Source organism: Pholcus phalangioides, unplaced genomic scaffold (genome assembly GCF_987345545.1).
Source record: "Pholcus phalangioides strain wild (caught in Gottingen) unplaced genomic scaffold, Ppha-v1.0 ptg000039l_1, whole genome shotgun sequence".
Taxonomy (NCBI): Eukaryota; Metazoa; Arthropoda; class Arachnida; order Araneae; family Pholcidae; genus Pholcus; species Pholcus phalangioides.
The window spans coordinates 24,556,507-24,576,564 of record NW_028301625.1 but is presented as its reverse complement, the minus strand read 5'-3'; the positions used below and the strand labels follow the sequence as shown (position 1 = coordinate 24,576,564).

Sequence of the window (20,058 nt, the reverse complement as noted above, 5' to 3'; positions counted from 1 at the left end):
AAAGAAACTAAAAATAAATAAATAAATAAATAAATAAATAAATAAATAAACATATATATATATTTTTTTTTAAAGGGTGCTAGGTATTTCGATTCCCCCCCCCCTTTTGAACTTCAAGTTATCCATCTGCCTATTTCTGTTTCAAAAAAAGCTTAATTAAAGCTGTGGAATTTCTTCGATCTACTTTTTACGGGCCCATAATAAATTTTAGAATATCCTAACCCGCATGAATTTATGCAGTTGAATATCAAAAGACAATACGGAGACATTAATTTTCATGCTTGAGAAGATACTCGTATAAATAAAAAGTTGAAATCAATGTTATTACATGGATATCCAACTCAAAAGTAGGTCCGGCTAATTACTTCATATTTAATTTTTTGGACTTCGTATCTCTAAGCGAACTCAATATTTCAAAAATCGAGTATTCAATGCAATTTTTAAAATTATTGATGTGACAGAAAACTCCACTAAATTTCCTCATTTCTACAGTAAAATCGGCAATTTTAACACTGATTTCTATGAGGATTCCCCCTTTTCCCAACCCTCAAAGCGATGCTGATGATGATTATCGCGTCTATTCAAAAAGCCTCATTATTGGGAGTATTAAAAATGTGGCAAACCATTATAAAGGCATAAACTATTATACATATACGTACAGCATTGATGAAATGACAAACCATTGTAAAGGCATATACACGTCTTAAACGCATTGCTAGGGAACCACGGTAACCAAAGTAAACGTTTGGAAAGTGATTGTTGAGGCACAAAAACCATCGTTGCCCTCGGTTTTTTGTCCATTTGGGGCATTTGCCCTGCTCTGACGAAATTTTAACGTAGCCTATCGTTCAAGTCGGGTCCCATTTGGTTTATATGCAAAATTTGGCGACGATCGGTCTAAAATTCTAGATTTGTATGGAGAACACACACACACACAAACAGACAGAAAATCAATTTTATATATATAGATTTTATGCTGATTTTCAAATTCGCAAAATAAAAAGATCAATTTCCTTTTTATGGGAAAAAAGACATTTAATTTTTTTATTTGAATCGAAAAACCAACAGAATCGCTACTTCTAAAATTTATATCGATCATCGATTGGTATTTACAAGAAATAAAATTGATTTTAGTTAATAGTTACAGTCTGAGTGTTTTCATTGAAATTTCGGATTTAGGTTCTTATTTGATCCGGGTTATTTATGTTATTTCATAAAATAAAAAAAAATGAATTTTAGTTTTATGACGAAAAAAGGAAATTTAATTTTTTAATGGAATTCGGAAAATCATCAAAAATGTAATTTTTACAACTTATTTACATTGATTATTATCAAACGGTATTGATAATAGTCCTTTAATAATGGGAATTTCATTAATCAGTTAAATTTTTATCAATAGGTTCATTAATAGAATAAAGGACTTCTAATGAGGAAATAGGAAATGTACATTTTATCGGAATCGGAAAAATAAACCCCAAATATGTATAATAACGCAACTAATTTATATTGATCACTAACTAGTATTTACAACAAATAAAATTGACTATTATAGTTCTAGTCTGGTTATTTCATGGAAAACTTGGATTAAATTTATTATTTTATCCGTGATTTATGTTAACAAAGTAAAGTAAAAAAGAAATGAATCTTATTCTTATGAGAAAAAAAGGGAAATTTAATTTTTTACTGGAATCGGGGAAAAATCAACAAAAGTGCAGCAAATGACAAACTTGTGGAGTGGGTTAGTCTTACGCTTCAAGTACATCGTGACACCTTTAAGTATTATGATACGCATTTCCATACGTCCAAAAAAAAAAATGGTAGAGGTGATGAAAAATTTAGTTTTTTTTCGGTATGTTCTCTTTTAAACAACGTATATAAATATTATTAGTGTCCTTTTTATATATTTATATGCGCATTTTTTCTTCTGGTTATCTTTTTTTTCTATAGTAAATAGCAATGAGACGAGACTTTTTTTGTGGTCGGTCGCGTGAACAGCAGTAATTTTCGGCTGGCACTTTGCCCTTAAAAGAGGCTAAAACAGTGGTATATATACGTGTATACATATATATATGTAAGGAATGTATATATGTTGGAGTAAGAAAGGGTTGGTGGCCGGTCTCGCACGATAAAGCAAATACGTAGTACATGGAAATTTTAACGTGGACTTGTTTCATTTAAGCAGACGCAAAATAACCCAGAATCTTGCACATTACGGGCGTTTGTCTGACGCACGCAACTTCTCTGGGTTGTTCTCTTTTTATTTCCTAATCCCATTTTTTTTAACATCATTCGGGAAAAGTAGTAAAAAAATTTGTGTTGTGAGAGATATATCTGGCACTTTTATTCTTTTGACTGCGAGAAGTATGTGGAGGTGGTTGCTGCATTCATGTGTCCGATAAAACGCTATCTCCATTACTGTAGACATCAAAAAATGCTTGAGATATTTTCAACATGTGAAAAATATAGTGTCTCGCCAGTTAATTATTTCTCTAGAATTCACATTATTTTTATACACTTTTTTATTACTATTATGATTGATGATAACAATTCTAGAAATTTTATTTTAGATTTATAAAATTCTTTTAGATAAACTGTTAACCATAAATAATATATGTAAATAATAGAATCATAAACGTGTGAAATATTAATCTCAAATACGCATGAGTTGCTTGAAAAGTAAATTACCACCTTATTATTACAGTAATTATTTTAAAGTAATTTTTCGTAATAAAACCTTTTTTTTTGCAATCATTTACGCAGTTTAAAAATTATATTTTTAGCTTTTGTGGCTAAGTCCCGATCGATTTAATAATTTTTTTCAGACGTCAAGAAATTTTAATTAATATCTATGAGGACTTTTTTGTACATTTCATTTTTATCCATCGAAAAAATTAAATTTTTACTTCATAATAATGCCTAATATCACATTATATTTGAAAAATTCTTTACAGAAAGAAACTTGAACATTAATTTAAAGGCTAAACGTTTTATTTTATTTCTATATCAGTATTTTTGGTTTTGCTGTTGAATGAAAATACGTGTGACTTATATAAAGCTGCGGCGTTTCTACCGAAGTTTTATGGTTGGTCATTTTACTTGGTGCGGCTTGCGCATCCCAATGGCTTATTTACCAGAAATAACAGTACTATATATTAAAGTGGACAGACCTATTAAAGTAATTTGGTCTTCGATTACATAATTAGTGTCGACTTAAAATTTCAATATTTATTAATAACAGTTGAATTGCACAAAAACCTATATAAAATAACCTATATAACCTATATAAACCCCCCCCCCCCCAATATTTTGTTACACCATTCTGAGCGTCCCCCTTACGCGCGCGAACGCACACACACAGAATTAAATTCAAAATTCTCCTATACAATAAATAACACCCTGACTTACGTCACCCTTCATTTACGTCGTCTTGCCCTAAAAATATTATGTTATTATCTATGAATAAACGAAATAGACAAAAGAGTTGAATTAATAAATCTAGTTTTCTCTTTCTTTATTTTGATCTCTAAAATCGTACCTCTTCCTATATGCGAGTAAATATGGTATTTTATGTTTACTGAACTAAAACTTTCGCCCGTTTCCAAGTAAAATATACTTCAGGCAATTGAATGAACGGAGTTTTTCTAGAATATACTTGTTTAGTGATGGTCACATGAAAAATTCGGCATCAGATACGTTGATTTTGCCTAGCAACCTTGAAGGTACAAATCAATACGGATTTTCAGCTCGGTTCATTTGATGGAACAACCACATGTAGTCTTTATTAATGACTTGAAATGGGATTTCCTCTTTCCGATCCGTAAGATAATGAGGTGGTTACAGACTAAACATTCAAACGGTTGTCTGTCTCCCTCTCGATTACAACAGCACCAATACCAAATTCGGTGCATTAAATGATAAAAAACTAGGAGAGAGATCAGCAGTTGCGAAAGAGATAGAGAGCGAAAACGTCTTAGAGCTCGAAAGAAATTACTGTCTTAACGGTATTAAATTAACTTTGATGTCCTTCACTGACGTTAATATTTCTTTTTGCTCTGCCATTAAAGTGCAGAACATTATTAGCTTTGGACATGAACGTTATCCACGTGTTTATTCTGATCTGTTACCATGGAAACGAGACTCTTTACAAATCTCTTTCATGCAAAATACCCTTTAGCAATAGCTTCTTAATATAGATTATCTGGAATCATGTGGTGATAGAGATCTTAGATAATCCAACTTATTTCTGTTTATTGTTAAACGTAATGCGTCTTTTCACTTTGGAAAATGTAGTAATATAATTTTCAATGATCTGCTTTAATTATAATTTAATTGAATGAGATTTTAGATTTAGATTTTGCGTTTTTATTTTGACAATTTTGGTGTGTGAAAATAATTATTATATATGTAGTACATTCGGGTGTAATATGGAATACACTTTTATTTTTTTTTTTCGATTATTCCAATTTGAAACATGGTAGAAACCTGAAACCTCGTTATATAAAATTTTGTGTCTTGTCTTTGCATTGGCAAGTTTATCATATTTAAAAATAAATATTATAACTAAGAAAAAAAACTATTAAAAAAAATCATTTTCGTGGGGTAATATGGAATAGTCGGATAATAAGGGGGATATGGAATAGGGGCTCAAAATGAAGAAAACGAATTTTTCAGTTTCCTAATTTAATGAGTCTATGGCAATGGAAAATAAAAATTCCATCGTTTATTTTTGTAGTTGATGATGCGTGGCATCATAGTCTGTTTACAAAAGTCATAAATGTAATCTTTCTATTCTGCCACAAAACAGTCTAGGTGGGCGCTCAGAAACAGGACACACATTACACCCAGTGTCCAAAAAATTAGGAACACCCTGCTACTCACCACTAATATCGTGTGGGACCACTAATATGGTGAGTTACTCAAATCTCTTGTTTCTCCATGAACAGTCAAATTGCAACGTCAGCTGGTGCTTCTGACCAGGGAAAAGCAACTAATAAGCAAAATCCGATTTATTACGTCAGCGCACGTGCTGCACGGATGAGTCGAAGTTTGAGTGAGGGATGTTCCTAATTTTTGGCCCTGAGTGTATTTCTAGATCTTTCCTCTTCTATCTTACTAAACTTTCAATCTTGCAGAGATATTCTAACCCAACTCAGATAATACTTAAAGTATTCCATGTTACCTGACACACCCATCTGTGAATAAATAGCGTTCCATCTAACCGGAAAGAATCGCTAACTAAAACTGAGCATAGCGCAATAAAATACCACTTGCGATACACGTTGCGATTACTTTCAAATTATTGGGCACATTTCCAATAGTTAATAAACACTTTTGGAAATTAATGGTTAATAAACACTTTTTTTCTGAAAGTGGAAAAACAAATATTCTCTTATAGCAGCCGTGTTGATGGCGATAACCGAGCGACACTAACTCTATAGCATCTTTGGGGCTTTTTGACGTTGATTATCACTGTTCCACTTATAAAGGCCATACCTGAAGGCAGAGAAAATCTGGTATTCTATATTAATCTCCGAATGTACTATATATATATATATATAAAATTGAAGATGGAGATAATTTGTATAATTTACAAATTGTGTATAATGAGTGTATACGCATCTTACATATTTGTCATGTTCACCTTATTTGTTTAGTGAAATACACTTGTGAGTTCACTGCAGACTTGCTGTGACTATTCACCACCAAGTGTTACTAATATGCAATTATTGGCAGTTTCGCCAACAATTGGTAATATTTTGGGATGCATTAGAGGCTTTCAAATCCAAGATCTCAAATTTTCCGCATTTTTCTCAGTATAAAATATGATCATTGTAATTGTAATAGAGTAGCAACTTCATGTATAGTATTTGACTGTGTGTGCATCTCTGATTTTAAATTCTTTATACCTAAAAAGGTAGTGGAAACTTCAGACTTAGTTATATCGATACCTTGTTCATAACGATACAATTTAGGAAACCTCGATATCGTTATAACCGAGTTTGACTGTAATTGATATTCATATGCACTAGTATTCATTCTCAACAAAATAAGGGGGTGTCCGGAAACCCTACCGCCAAAATGAAAAGGTTGATAGTACACGTCAAGACAAACAATTTTTGCGATAGAACCCAGAATCCCAAACTGTTAACATGGAATTTCAGACACTGGCACCAAAAAAGGGATAAAAAAGGTTCTAAAGTAACCCCTGAGGGAAATACACTCACACACGCGCAAGGTTGCTGTATTTTGTTAACTTCTGAAGTAGGTTAATGCTCGTATTCCACGAATAAGTGGGTTGTGACCCCGCTCCATTGAAAAAAATGTCTTGCACTGTCACCTGTGTCATTTTGATGATAGAATTTTAGGATACCCTCTGTATCGTAATACGTTATGTTTGCGCATACACGATGTTTAGTATCCAGCAAGTTGTGCGTCTACCTGGAAGAGATTATTTATGTATTTGTAACCGTTAACTAAAATTAATAAAGTAAATGGGTATATACCATAATGAAACGATATCAATATTCATTGCAACACGAGTTTTTTTTAATTATTACAATCTATATCAAATGGAAGTTTCCACAGATAAAATTTCTTTACTTTTAAGTATATTACAAACAGATTTCTTATACATATTATATCTTACACAATATATATCTCTTTATCACACAATTCGACCGAGCAAAATTTAGAGGGATGCGTTCATGTCCTCCCTTCTATTTGGAGTATACTATATATAGATTAATATTATAATTTGAGGTTCTCATGCGTGGATTGTAGTTTGGACTAGTGGCATGTTTCGACTACATTAATTCGGTAGGGTTAATTGCTTTCGATGTCTCTTGCGAGTGGTCGGCAGTATTTGCACAGACAGAAACCTGGAAGCCCCAAAACTGTTTCACATGATACCGAGAGAGAGAGATATATAGACTTCCCTCCTGTTTCCTCTTCACAAAGCCCTACCGGATGTTGAGCTGAGCCTCTTGGCTCATTGATCGGAAGCTGCATTTCCATAAGGCTCGTTAAAACGCGGTCTAGAAAATCCGGAGTTTTGCTTTAACCTTTGTGTGTGGGGGTTCCTCTCTCTTCCATCCACCTTCAGTTTTGAGTACATTAGCTGCAACGAATACCTTTTCTATTTTGGTGGACGCGCACTCGCTCATTCACCGAATCACTACTCTCTTTTCTACGGTGTTTCTTTCTCCATGGTTTACTTGATGGGCGTGACCACGACTTGCAATGTATCACAGAGCTCATTAAGATTCCGAGATGCCTTACACCCCTTCCATTCCATAACGCGTGCGATGACTCGCTTCAACGAACAGTCTGATTACTTTCAGAGGGCGCTTTCATTTTTACAACGTAAAGGATTTGCTCAACTCTCTCTCTCTCTCTCATCTGCTCAAGTGTTTACGAAACTCATTTGCAAGTTTGTTCGAAAAAAAAGCTTCATTATAATAAATAAATAAGGAAAAAAAAAGAGGAAAGATATTTTTTTTTTCTTAGCATAAATATCGTAACTAGCCCTACCCAACTGCCCCATATATCACTAATACCACTCTAAAAATGGTGAAATGCTAGTGTGTTATTACCTAACGTGCTTTCATAACTCAAGGTAAGAGTATAAAGGTCAAATTTTGAGTAATTCTTTCGATGTGGAGTAGATTTTTTAGCTGTTGAATTGGATTCAATTGGAAAGAGTTGTACGGTTATATTGGAGTTATACGTAGAATATAATGTTAGGCATGATAAAAGGCAACTAGGGTTGCAGAAAAATTCACAGACATTTCGACTGCCAAATGTGACATTTTGTTCAGTGCAACGTGCGTGATGTTAGGTGCAATTCATATTATTGTGGAATCAGCTTTCGGAGAGAGGAGTTTTTGTTAAAACACACACACACACTCATGACAAGGCTGACCCAATACGTTCCATGGGCAAGTAGTGTGGTCGCTCCACCACTGGCAATGATCGTCAAATGTTGGAGGCTGGTAGGTATTGGAAGACTGGTGTCGAGTATATATCTTCCATCTTCCTACTCAAGTCAAAGGTGTCCTTTGACCTGTTTGATCAAGAACGAAGACATTCCTTCGATCTTCCAATCCGTTTGGCCACTCATTGGTCTAAGAACGCCAACAAACACATGAAGAGTTCTGGACAAACAGTTTCTGTTCTTGTTTTTGGTGAATATTTGCCAAGGAATATTGGGCCAAGCTGAGCCAGTGTGTAGCCAACTTATGCCACTTTTTTGCATCAAGGAAAGGCAAATATTTGCGAATGACTATTGGGACAGCCTTAACACAAGTGTGGCCATGCCTTAACATTACTAGTATGCCGGCTGTCCCGCATTTTTCTGCGTATAATCCGAGGATTATTTGTTAGAAAAACATGGGAATTTTTTTCTTATTGAGGATTAGATGCCACTGCGTCAAATAAATTGTCTATATCTTCGTTTTTCTAGAGGGGTGGAATACAAATAAATAATTTGAAAATTGATTTGTAAAAAAATTAATTTTTAACAATATATAAGTTACGTATAGATGCAACAAGAAAAATTGTGTTATTTTTTCCTTAAAAAATAGTCACAACTCCTTTCATTTTTCACCCCTCTCATGGGTATTGACGAGATATCTCGCTTGGTCGAAACCTTTTTATTTTAGGAATTCCAAGCCCAGATAAGGCTGATTTTTTAATGAAGCACACTATTCTTCTTACTTTGCACCTGCTAAAAATCGGAAGAAATTCTATTTCATAAAAAAAAGATATTATATATTATTATAGGGTTTAAGTGATTTCTGCTATGCCGTTTAAAGGGTGAATATTTCATTATTGATGGAAAAAATTTACATTTGCGGTTTATACATCGCTGCGGACTACATGATGACATATTTCTCAAAATGGCAAATTTGCATCTGCGCATTATCCACAGGCGATTACTGCAGTTCCCTTCTCTAGTATCAGCTTGTCCATCTTCTTCGATGACCAAAAACAGGTGCTAACATTGAGCTCATTCTAAGACATTGTTACTTCTGCATCGGGCTGTAATGATAAATCAACCCGAAATTGTGACTGCGGGTGTTGTGTTTGAGCTCGAAAATGACTGACCACATGTGCCTTAGTACATAATCAGTCTTCTAACTGAATGTCGCCAGGAGATACTGGAACAGCCACCCTACACTCCAGACTCATCGTTCTGTGACTTTCACCTGCTTGCCTCACCTCCTTAGCCTCTAAAGATGAGTTGAGGAATATTGTATTGTATAGCATTGTTTGTTCAATAAAACCGTATCATAACGGAGATCTAAAGGTCATCGCGTCCAGGCTAACTTACAAGCACTCAAGAACTCATGCTCTTATATTTACTTATTTGAAATAGACTGGAAAAGTGATTAAAAACCGCCGGATAAATGAGTTTCGGGTGATTTGAATGATGATCAGAAATTAGAAAGATTTTTTTTTCATTTCTTCTCTTCTCTACAAAATAAGTTTCTTTTTTGCATTGTATTTTCGAGAGTGACGAAGAATGGATTCTGTATGGTAATGATCGGCATTTTCATCAGTGGTTAGATTCGAATAAATCAGCATATCATTGCTCTGAACCTAGCGTGGATCACAAAAAGTTTGATGGTCTAAATTCCAGACTTATGTTCCCTATTCTTTCTGAGAGAGCAGAGAACTAGCAGAGAGTATTTGCAAGCGACGGCTGTAGGGAATGATGCGAAAATTTGGCCTTTCTCAACTCCCAAAATCGGCCGATCGATCAATTCTGATATTGTTTCGGGTTATTAGTGAAGTCATTACACGTAATGCTACGCAGAAGCCATATGAGTAGCGACTGGAACGTTTTTCGTCACACAATATATTTGTCAACCTTGTTCTTATTCATTATCATTTGTTTCGGAGTTTCGATAGCTTCTTGATCGGAAAACATTTAAATTTTCATGTAGCAGCCATGACCTTGGGTTTCTTGGTAGCCAAAATTCAACAATTAGCTGAATCAATGAACTACTACAGTAAAATTCCTCTTTTGCGGACACCGTCGGGACGCAAAAATCGTCCATAAAATAGAGTTGATATCATATAACGGTGTTGTTATTGGAGAGTTTAAAAAAAGTGGTTTTTTTTTTTGGCCGAAAACGGGGTGAACGTTTAGAGGGATTTCACTGTATTAAAACGATAAAAGATAATACTGGTATATATTTAAATTACAGTTAAACTCGGTTACATTGAAGATTGGGTGAAATTTTGGCATTACAACCAAGGTTCACGTTTTCAAGACCTTTTACGTATAAGAAAATATAATCAGATGCAATCAAATGGTGTGCATGAAGTTGTTGTTTTATTATTATCAAGTTGATCGAGAAAAATACGAGAAAGGGGGATCTTAAATACATCAGTTCTAGGTAAAGATATTGCCAATTGTCAGCGAAATTACAAATTGTTCCCAATAAAGTGGTCTTGGTGAGAAATACAAATCTGCAGTGATTTAAAATGTATTTCATGGAAAAAAATTGAAAAAAACAACATGGTAGATATGTAAGATTAGTATTCATATTTATAATCATAATTATCATAACATAATTTGTAGATTATTGAAATTACTTTCATCCCGATTTTAGTAAATGTTAAGGATTAAAGTAAACTTCGTTGAAAATATGGGACGATTTTATAGAAAAAAGTCAGGAAGGGAAAAGTTATGAAATGTTCCGTGTACGTGTCAAATTGTTTAAATAATTATGATGAATAATATGGAATAACGACAAATAATAAATTTTTATACTCGAGGTCGTTGCGTTTTCACTAATGTTATAAGCAAGGTTCATTAAAATTATTCATCTCATGGAAGTCAGTCGGAACCGCTAGTTTTTGACGTCATAACCAAGGTATCGTTTCAGTCGAGGTCGTTATAGCCAAGCTCAACTGAAATGAATTGAATCACTTTTCCTGGCATTTATGATTGTATAACTGACAAGGAAAGGGTCCCAAGGTGACGTCTTCAAAAAGTGTTGAAGAAGTTACCACTGATTCTACTCATTTAAATATGCACAAAAAATGTAAAGAAATCCTGCGAAGTTATTTTGGGTCAGTCAGAAAAATCGTAAACATTAATACGTATTTTGAACGTCAGAGAAACCATGAATGAATTTGAAAATGCCGCTACCCTAGAGTGTTAGAGTGACGTCATTTAAACCTTTAAACAACACATGATCAAGTACAGCACAGGCAATGAAAGAAAAAAAAGAGAAATAACTAGTTTCTATGTAAAAACAAAGAAGCTGGAGGAAAGAAAGGAAAAGAAAGTGATAAGAAGTTTCTTATAGACGTCGGTCAAAAAGAATGCGCGAGAATGGATGAGTAGCCGACTGTTATCCTGTTTTATAATTTTTTGTGGCATTAATGATTACACTCCACCGCTAATTTTCATATTTTTATGTGTTTCTGCGTGAGATGAATGTAGATTTTTTTTCCATAACTTTTTGAGGACGACACCTTGGGACCCTTTCCTTGTGAGTAAGACAGTTTAGTATTTAAATTCGTTTTACAACAGTGTTATATTGTTTCTAACAGGTACTCAAATAATGAGAACAACAATCTAACTGTTAAAACGGTTCAAAACGAAACCATACTTTGAGTGGTAGATATTTGAAATATAGTTATCTAATATGTGCGGTTATGGGACTACAATGATTTCAGGATTATTGGTATTGTCAAGAGAGAGTGTGTGTTGATCTATTATAAATGCAACTATAAACTGTATAAAGAGACAAAGTTGTATCTTAAAATTCGTTTACAGTAGATACATTAGACGTGGATGCACCTAATGCCTTTACTGTTCTCATTAGAGGAATCCACTATGATGTCCTAGCAAAAGGACGTCATTAACGGAATTGTGCCGGGTGGTAAAGACAGGATTCATAGCGTCTAAAGATAACGTATCCCAAAATGGCCTATCTATCCCCCTCCCAGGGGACTAGACGCTGTCCACTTGACCGCTTAAATTACGCATGTTCAGCTTCAAATGACTCTTTTATCTCCCGCGTGAGAATTATATTTCACCTTCTTCGTAACTCTCACGTATTTTTTGCTTTAGAGTTCATTTTAGAATACCCTTGAGAACACATGAATTCTCCGATAGTGTGTGTGAATTGTCGAGTGCGCGAAAGTTATTACGCTTTTGATTTTAGGTTGTTTTCTTTAGACCTAATATATTGTAACTACGGTAATTGTTTAACCAGTAATGGAAGATAATTTTATTCTGAATAAAATTGGAATTCTTTTTTCTGCCGATGGAAAAACAGAAATTTATTTTTCTTAGAATTTTCGAGAAAAAAAACGCTATTTCAGACTTATTCAATGAAATCAAAACGATTTATTTTTGATTTTTGTGATTTTAGAAGAGTCACGAATTTCCAGACTGAGTAAAAAAAGTCTAGTCTAGCTCCTGGAATTCGTTTTCTGAAGAGGGAAGAAAGGAAAGTAAACTTCTTCCAGTCAGTCTTATGTGTTAGAGCATTGTTCCGAAGAATCCATCCATCATTTTCCCACAAGTTCGGCATCTTCTTTCTTATAAATCTCACCTCAATGTAATGGTCTGACCTTCAGAAACATTCTTGGCCATAATCATACCCTTCTGGTAGGAGGAAAATATATATTTTTTTCAATTTGATAGGGACAAACACCACACTCATGTGGAATAGAATTAAACCACTAGTACGATTTTTTTCTTTGAAAAAAAAAATAGAATTTAAAGTTATATTATTTTTCGTCGATAGAAATAGTCTAGACACTAAAAAACGAGGCGCGTTTGAACCTAAGTATTTTATTTATTTTATTTTATCGGTAGATGGAAAATGTCTGAAATGTATCATTGTACAGGGTAGTGCGTTTCCTATCCGCAAATTTGAATTGGTAATCCTGTCCGAATGTATGTGCAGTATACATTCGACTTTTGTGAATTAAGAATCGGGCAATTAGCATACTTAGACCAATGGCTGGTGCAGATGAGGATGTTGCACATGCTGCATTATTGTTCTCTACTTGTTTTTGAAGATGACGTGCCTGTACTGTACAAACTGTACCTTAACATTGGATTCGCATTTACTGCACGTGTAACATCACCCAAAAAAAAAGAAAGAAAGTAGAGACCATTATACAAGGACGACGTCACTCTCCGCTACCATACGAAGGTTTTTAACAACTGAGTTGTTAAAATGAACGTTTTGAGCTTGGCCTGAGTCCGGTTCGGCCGTCCATGTAGCCACGAGCTCCAAGGAAAGATTTTGAGATTTGTTGTCTTTGTAGTCGACTGGTCTAGGGCGTTCACCCGGAAAGTGAAAGGAGGTGGGTTCGATTCCCCGCAAAGACAGTTGAATTTTCTCTGTCTCAAAAATTTATCTTCACACAGCCAGTTGTTAAAAACCTTCGTATGGTAGAGGAGAGTGAAGTCATCTCCTTGTATAAGTCGCCATCTGGTAGCAGCGTCAGCAGTTGTGAGCCTGGCCTGAGTCAGGTCTGGCCGTGAATTAAGCCACAAAAACGAACGCGAAAAGAGACCTTCTCAAATATGAAACCGAGCATCCTATTTGCTATTTTGATCACCGGAGACAATATTCACAAAACCTAATTCCCTCAATCAATGAAAATTCCCAAATCAGTTATCTTAATCCCATCTGAATAATTTTACTATTTAACTCGTAAGTGGAGCTATTCCGTGCGTTATTCGAAGCTGAGTGAGCAACCGTACACTTGAGAATATTGAATCCATTCATCTGCCAATACTGCGATCCCATTCAAGTTAGTTTGGAGCGACTCCCTATCACTAGGGTTCCCGACTTAGTCATTAGTTTTACTTCATCTGCGTGTTTCCTAACAATCCCATCGAGTTTATCGATAAAAAGAGGAAGAATTAGTTCAAATTGTTGTTTTAATTTAGCGTTAAATGAAGTTTTATTTACAAAATTGTTCACAATTTACTGCTATTTAATTACTAAATTTAACTGTTTACAAAACTTACTATTAGCTGTTAATAATTTTTAAGGTGTAGATTCGTATCTTGTAAGAAAGGGCATGATATTGAATACGATCAGTTTAAATCCAGCTTTAACCACTTTACGTACAAGCTTTCGGCAACAAATTTGGATTATCTCTATTTCAAGTATCGACGATAAACCTGGTACCCTTGCAATAAACCTAACAGCACGTTAGAAGAAGGAAGAAGGTAAAATAGAAATAGAAGAAAAGGAGGAGAAAATATGAAAGAGTATTATTTTGGAGTCTTTCACCCTCACCCTACCTGTTCTCTTTCGCTTTTGCATGAATATTATGTACGTTTTTTTCTCGTATATACATTTTATACAAAAATTCACATATATACATTATATGTGAGGAAACAAAATCACTAAAAGGAGTATAGAAAAAAACGGGGAAACGGGGTGTAAAATCTTCGGTTCATAGGGTCACAATAAAACTTCGCAATGGTGAGGAGAGAGGAAAGAAAACACAAAGAACTGGATCGAATTTATTGCACTGGCGTTTGGACGAAATATTTCATCCGTGATCGTAAAAGGGATAAACATTTATTTCTGTTGGAAAATCTCGAATAATTACCCTAAAGGGAAAAAAAAATTCATTTTGGGTATGCATTTATGACGATGGTATCCCGGGCTTTTCCCAATTAATGATTAACATCACGTGTAAATAATACAGTGAAAGAAGTAATTCGAAACAGCGATGGAGAAACGAAAAAAGAGATGAATTAGAAAACTGAGAATGTAAGGCATTATGTACGCATAATTTTTTTTTCCCGTGTCTGAAAGAAGATGTAGTATGAATTCGTTTTTACGCTCGTGAACGCAACAAACGCATTCGCATAACTAACGCGCAGAGTAAGAGAGAATAGGCTTCAATTTCCGAAACTAAAGAGTTTATTAGAAGAGCGCAGGCTAACTCATTCGCTGTGTGTATGTATGTACTGTGATAAATGAGAAGAACCGGGTGCGAAAGAAATTGTCGGCAAACATGGAGGCAGAAAATAATTTAAGAAACTTAAGAAAAAAAAGAAAGAAACCACTCCATATACACACACACACATACAAGCTTCAGTAATGTTGTTGTAAATTAACAGAGCAAACTCTCGTCGAGGAACATTTAGCAATTCTTCCGTTTTCTGAAATTAACTTTAATGTACCACCAGACTTTCTTAAATGCACTAGTTTCGCGTGCGAAAATAAACCTACTTTACGGCCACCGTTTTACTAGTTAATGCGCTTCAGAACTACTCTGGAACCGGCTTGAATTTTCATTTCTGGGAAAACATTTCGGTTCCTCCAATATACGGTACCCGTTGAAATTTTTTTTTTTTTTTATCTCTCTTCCAACATCGCATTTATTTTACTTTTATTTTTTAAAAGATCCTACTTTATAAAAAAAAAAGTGACAAAATCTTTACATGATACGGAGTAATCAGAGATTATGGGAACTAATTCGAGCGAGAAAAAGAGATAAGCATAAATTGTGAGTGATAAAATATTATTATCAGTAATATACATCGGATTAGATATCTACTACATATTCGTAATCTTTTCTATAGAATTGCCCGTAGTTTGGTTATATTTGACATCCATATTTTTTATGGGCATCTTTTTTTCAGCCAGCTCGTTGGGAAAATTGCATGTTGTGGCCTTTGTGATGGTATTTGCAATAAATGGGTTTCAAGTAAAGGTGAGAGATTAGAAATCATGTGAATGCAAATAGCGTGAGAGATATTCGAAATTATTCCTTGTATATCATGATCGAAATGATCTGAAACTTTTCCATTAAACTTAAGAACCATTAATTTTGCAAAACATTAATTTATATATTTTTTCGGGTTAATTAATTTCTAAAAGGATCCATGATAATAATCTTTTTTGAGAAGAAAAAATACGAATAGTACATCAAAATGAGAATCTGGAACCCACTTGAATTTTCATTTCTAAGAAAACATTTTGGTTCTTCCAATACCACCCGTTGAAACCGATTTTTATCTTTCTTTTAACATCAAATTCATTTTACTTTTATTTTGTTAAAAGATCCCATTTCATAAATTTTTTACAAAAACATGTGACAAAATTTTTATTTGATACCAAGTAATCAGAGACTATGGAAACTAATTCGAGCGGGACAGATAAGTATAAACTGTGAGTGATAAAATATTATTATCAGTAATATAGATTGGATTAGATATCTACTACATATTTGTAATAAAATGAATTTGTGTAGAGTAAAAGTGATTAGAAATCGCGTGAATGCGAATCGCGTGAAGGATTCAAAATGATTTTTTGTATATCATGATGGTAATAATCTGAAACTTTAATAAATCTATTATTTTTGCATAACAATAATCTATTTTTTGGGGAGAAATAAATTTCTAAAATAACCGATGCTACAATAATTTTTTTCGATGAGAAAAACATTATAATAAAATGGGAGTCTGGAACCGGCTTGATTTTTCATTTCTTGAAACATTTCGGTGCTTCCAATACTGTACCCGCTGATACATTTTTCCTCTCTTTTCCAGCATCGAATATTTTTTCATTTTACTTTGATTTATTTAAAAGATCCTACTTTATAAAAAATTTTATAGGAAAGAAATGTGCAAAATATTTACTCTTGATACCCAGTATACCCAGTAATCAGAGCTGGAACTAATTCGAGTGGGAAAGATAAGTATAACTTGTTTGAGTGATAAAAATATTATTATCAAAATAGCACTAGTCTACAAGGTTTTTCTAACATGGGAAAATTTAGCTGTTCTTAAGTACTTTTGGGTGCTGATTCTAGATCTGACCTTAAGAAATGGCCATCTTAGTTTTTTGTTACATGGTATATGATTTAGAATATCTTTCAAAATTTACATATTTAGGCCATAAGTGTGTAAAGAACGAAATACTAATAAAATACCTTTATCAACTATTTCAATCAAAAATCCTGTAAATGCGAATTGCGTGAGAGATTCACAATGATTCTTTGCATATCATGATCCAAAAATGATCTGAAACTTTTATAAGTCCATTAATTTGGCAAAAAAATTAATTAATTTTTTGAGGGGAAATAAATTTCTAAAAGAATCGATGATGAATCTTTTCAGGGAAGAAACAATACGGATATTACAAAAAATAGGAAACGGCTTGAATTTCCATTTCTAGGAGAACATTTCGGTTCTTTGAATACGGTACCCGTTGAAAATGTTTTTTTTTCTCTCTCTTTCAACATCACATTCATTTTTATTATTTAAAAGATCCTACTTAATAAAAAAATTTTAATAAAAACAACACGTGACAAAATTTTTACTTGGTACGGAGTAATCAGAGATAATATGGGAACTCATTCGAGCGGGAAAGATAAGCATATATTGTGAGTGATAAAATAATATTATCAGTAATATACATAGGATTAGATATCTCCTACATATTTGTAATAAAATGGGTTTGAAGTAAACGTGATTAGAAATCGTGTGAATGCGAATCGCGTGAGAGATCCAAAATGATTCTTTGTATATCATGATCGAAATAATCTGAAACATTTATAAGTCCATTTTTTTTGCAAAACATTAATTTATTTTTTCGGGGAATAAATTTATAAAAAAATCGATGATGAAATTTTTTTTTCGAGAGTAAAAAAAAACACATCAAAATGGGAATATTTAGATACCTCATTTCACACAGCCGAGCAATGAGATATCTATCTATCATCTCTTTCCTGTTTTGTTGAGAAAAGGATGGTAAGAAAAATAATCAAAGGAAAAATCCTTAGATATTAGGGAATCCAACAGCTGGTATTCATTGATTTCTGTGTGTATGCTTCTTTTCAACCTCCAATCACAGTGGATTGTTACAAATGTGGAATGTTTTTAAGAACAAAAGAAAACCGATTAGTCATTTCCAAACCAGTTCAAGTTGATATCTCGGTTTCACTTTTAAAGCTGGAATAATTTACGGAGGGGAGTGTGATATCGTCTCATTTCTCTTTTCTTTCTCAAACAAAGGACAAAAGTTGTGATTTGTAAACGAAAACGAAACTACAATTTTTTTCTTCGTCTGTGAATGAGAAATGTTAAGTTGATTGCACTTCATTTTCGTGCACGCGATTCTAATATACACCCATGTTCTTTGAAAATACATTTTTTTTTGTCTCGTGTAGCACATTTTTATTTTTGTTTTTATTCACATAGGTGAATAACCCGACACGGTGTAAATTGATTTTATATTGATGTGTATATGGAAAAAGATTATGTGTGTCGATAAGAAAGCGTGAATATTTCGGTTATTTTATCGGCTTGTTAGACTGAAATCTGCTATTGAAATCCATGCCCGAAATTATTTTTAACTTCAACACACTTGTTGAGCAACCTATTTCCTCGCTAACCCCACGTTTGTCAAATTGATAATAATGTAATGTTTTCAAACTTTGTGATATTGCTCATGAAAATTTTCCTGAACTCAACGGACATAAATGTGTAAAGTCATCGTAAGAAATTTTTAATTCATAACTATAACATAAATTATTAATTTTTAGGCTACTGTTAGTTTTAAGACCCTTTTTCTTAGCTTATCTGTATATACAGAATGTAAAGTTGAGTCCTTATACACACTTTATCTTTTAAACCGTGGGTTATAGAAACATACTTCTAATTGTACAAAGTATTCGAATAACGTTACCATTTTAGATATGTTATTTATTTTACTAGGGATAAAATATGTGTACCGAGGTACAAAATGTAATTTTTATATACGGTCCCTCTTTCCTCTAATTTCCGATCGAAGAAATTCTGCCTTGTCTTCACTGAGGATACAAAAAAAATCCATGCTTCCAAATTCAAATATTTGCAGAGATGCTTGCATTCAAAGATATATTTGAAAATGAAGAAAAGAATAGCATATATTTTTTAGGGACAAACTTGAGAAAAAAAGCGCGAAAATTCGAAAGACTCTTTGAAATCGAGTTTTATAAATATTCTGAGATTCCCTCCCCCCCACCCCACACACACACACTCAATGAGTAATATCTCTCTCGGCTAAAAGAAAAATTCTAAGTGGCAGTAGAGACTTGGCAGCAATTTTCTAGTTGGAAATTAGAAGACAGGGGAACCACATAGAGAATTAGATTTTGTACCTCTGTACATATACGGTGCCGTAAAATATATGCCATATAAAAAAATGCCTACGCTATTTGGATAGTTTTCATAATTGAAGATATGTTTCTATAACCAACGGTTCAAAAGATAAGTGGTATATGAAGACTCAACTTTTTTTACACCCTGTTATATAGACAATATTTTAAACTATTTTGTATCACTCATACGATTTATTTTGTACTTGCAGCGGATTGTAGTTTTGTCCTGGCTAATGCGCAGATTGTGGATTACCCGATCGTGTACTGTTCGGAGTCGTTCTGCAAGATTTCCGGCTACAACCGGGCCGAGGTCATGCAAAAGTCGTGCCGATGTACATTCATGTACGGCGAGCTGACGGATAAGAATGCCACCACACGACTAGAGCAGTGCCTAATTTCCCAAACCCAGGACCAGTTCGAGATCCTTCTTTATAAGAAGAGCGGTAAGATTAAAACTCAATCTGTTTCAATAAATCTCCAACGCACCTTTCCGTTAACGTGTTTGAGAGCTTCTACGGGAATCGTAATAAGACAATAGAAATATAATCTTATATAGTTTTACCGAAAGTCTTTCAAAGGCAATTTTTCAGTGAGTAAGTACGTTTCATTTTCAGCAACATCATGCACACAAAAATTCGTGAAATGAAAAAAATAAATAGAATAATAATAAATAAATAATTTAGATTCAGGAATAAAAATTTGCGAAATTATTTTTTGATCAAAAGGGGTTGGGAAATGATTAATAATACTGTAGTTTAAAAGACATTTTATTTTTTAAAACTGACATTCTAAATATCACATAATTTACATCAACTCACAAACCATCAACGGTATAGTCTCTGACATGGTAGTTATTGGAAAATTCTTCTGAAGGTAAGCTTTAGTTTATAGATTTGTACAAACTGT

At 33.6% G+C, this 20,058-nt stretch overlaps 1 protein-coding gene across 1 annotated transcript in view; it reads left to right on the top strand.

Moving 5' to 3' along the window:
- Positions 1-20,058, top strand: part of LOC149065740 (potassium voltage-gated channel protein eag-like) — a 236,362-nt gene that overhangs the window by 75,646 nt on the left and 140,658 nt on the right. Inside the window, exon 2 of the mRNA XM_089253728.1 lies at positions 19,362-19,595. Coding sequence (XP_089109854.1) covers positions 19,362-19,595 — 234 coding nt within the window. The remainder of the gene's footprint in view (positions 1-19,361; positions 19,596-20,058) is intronic.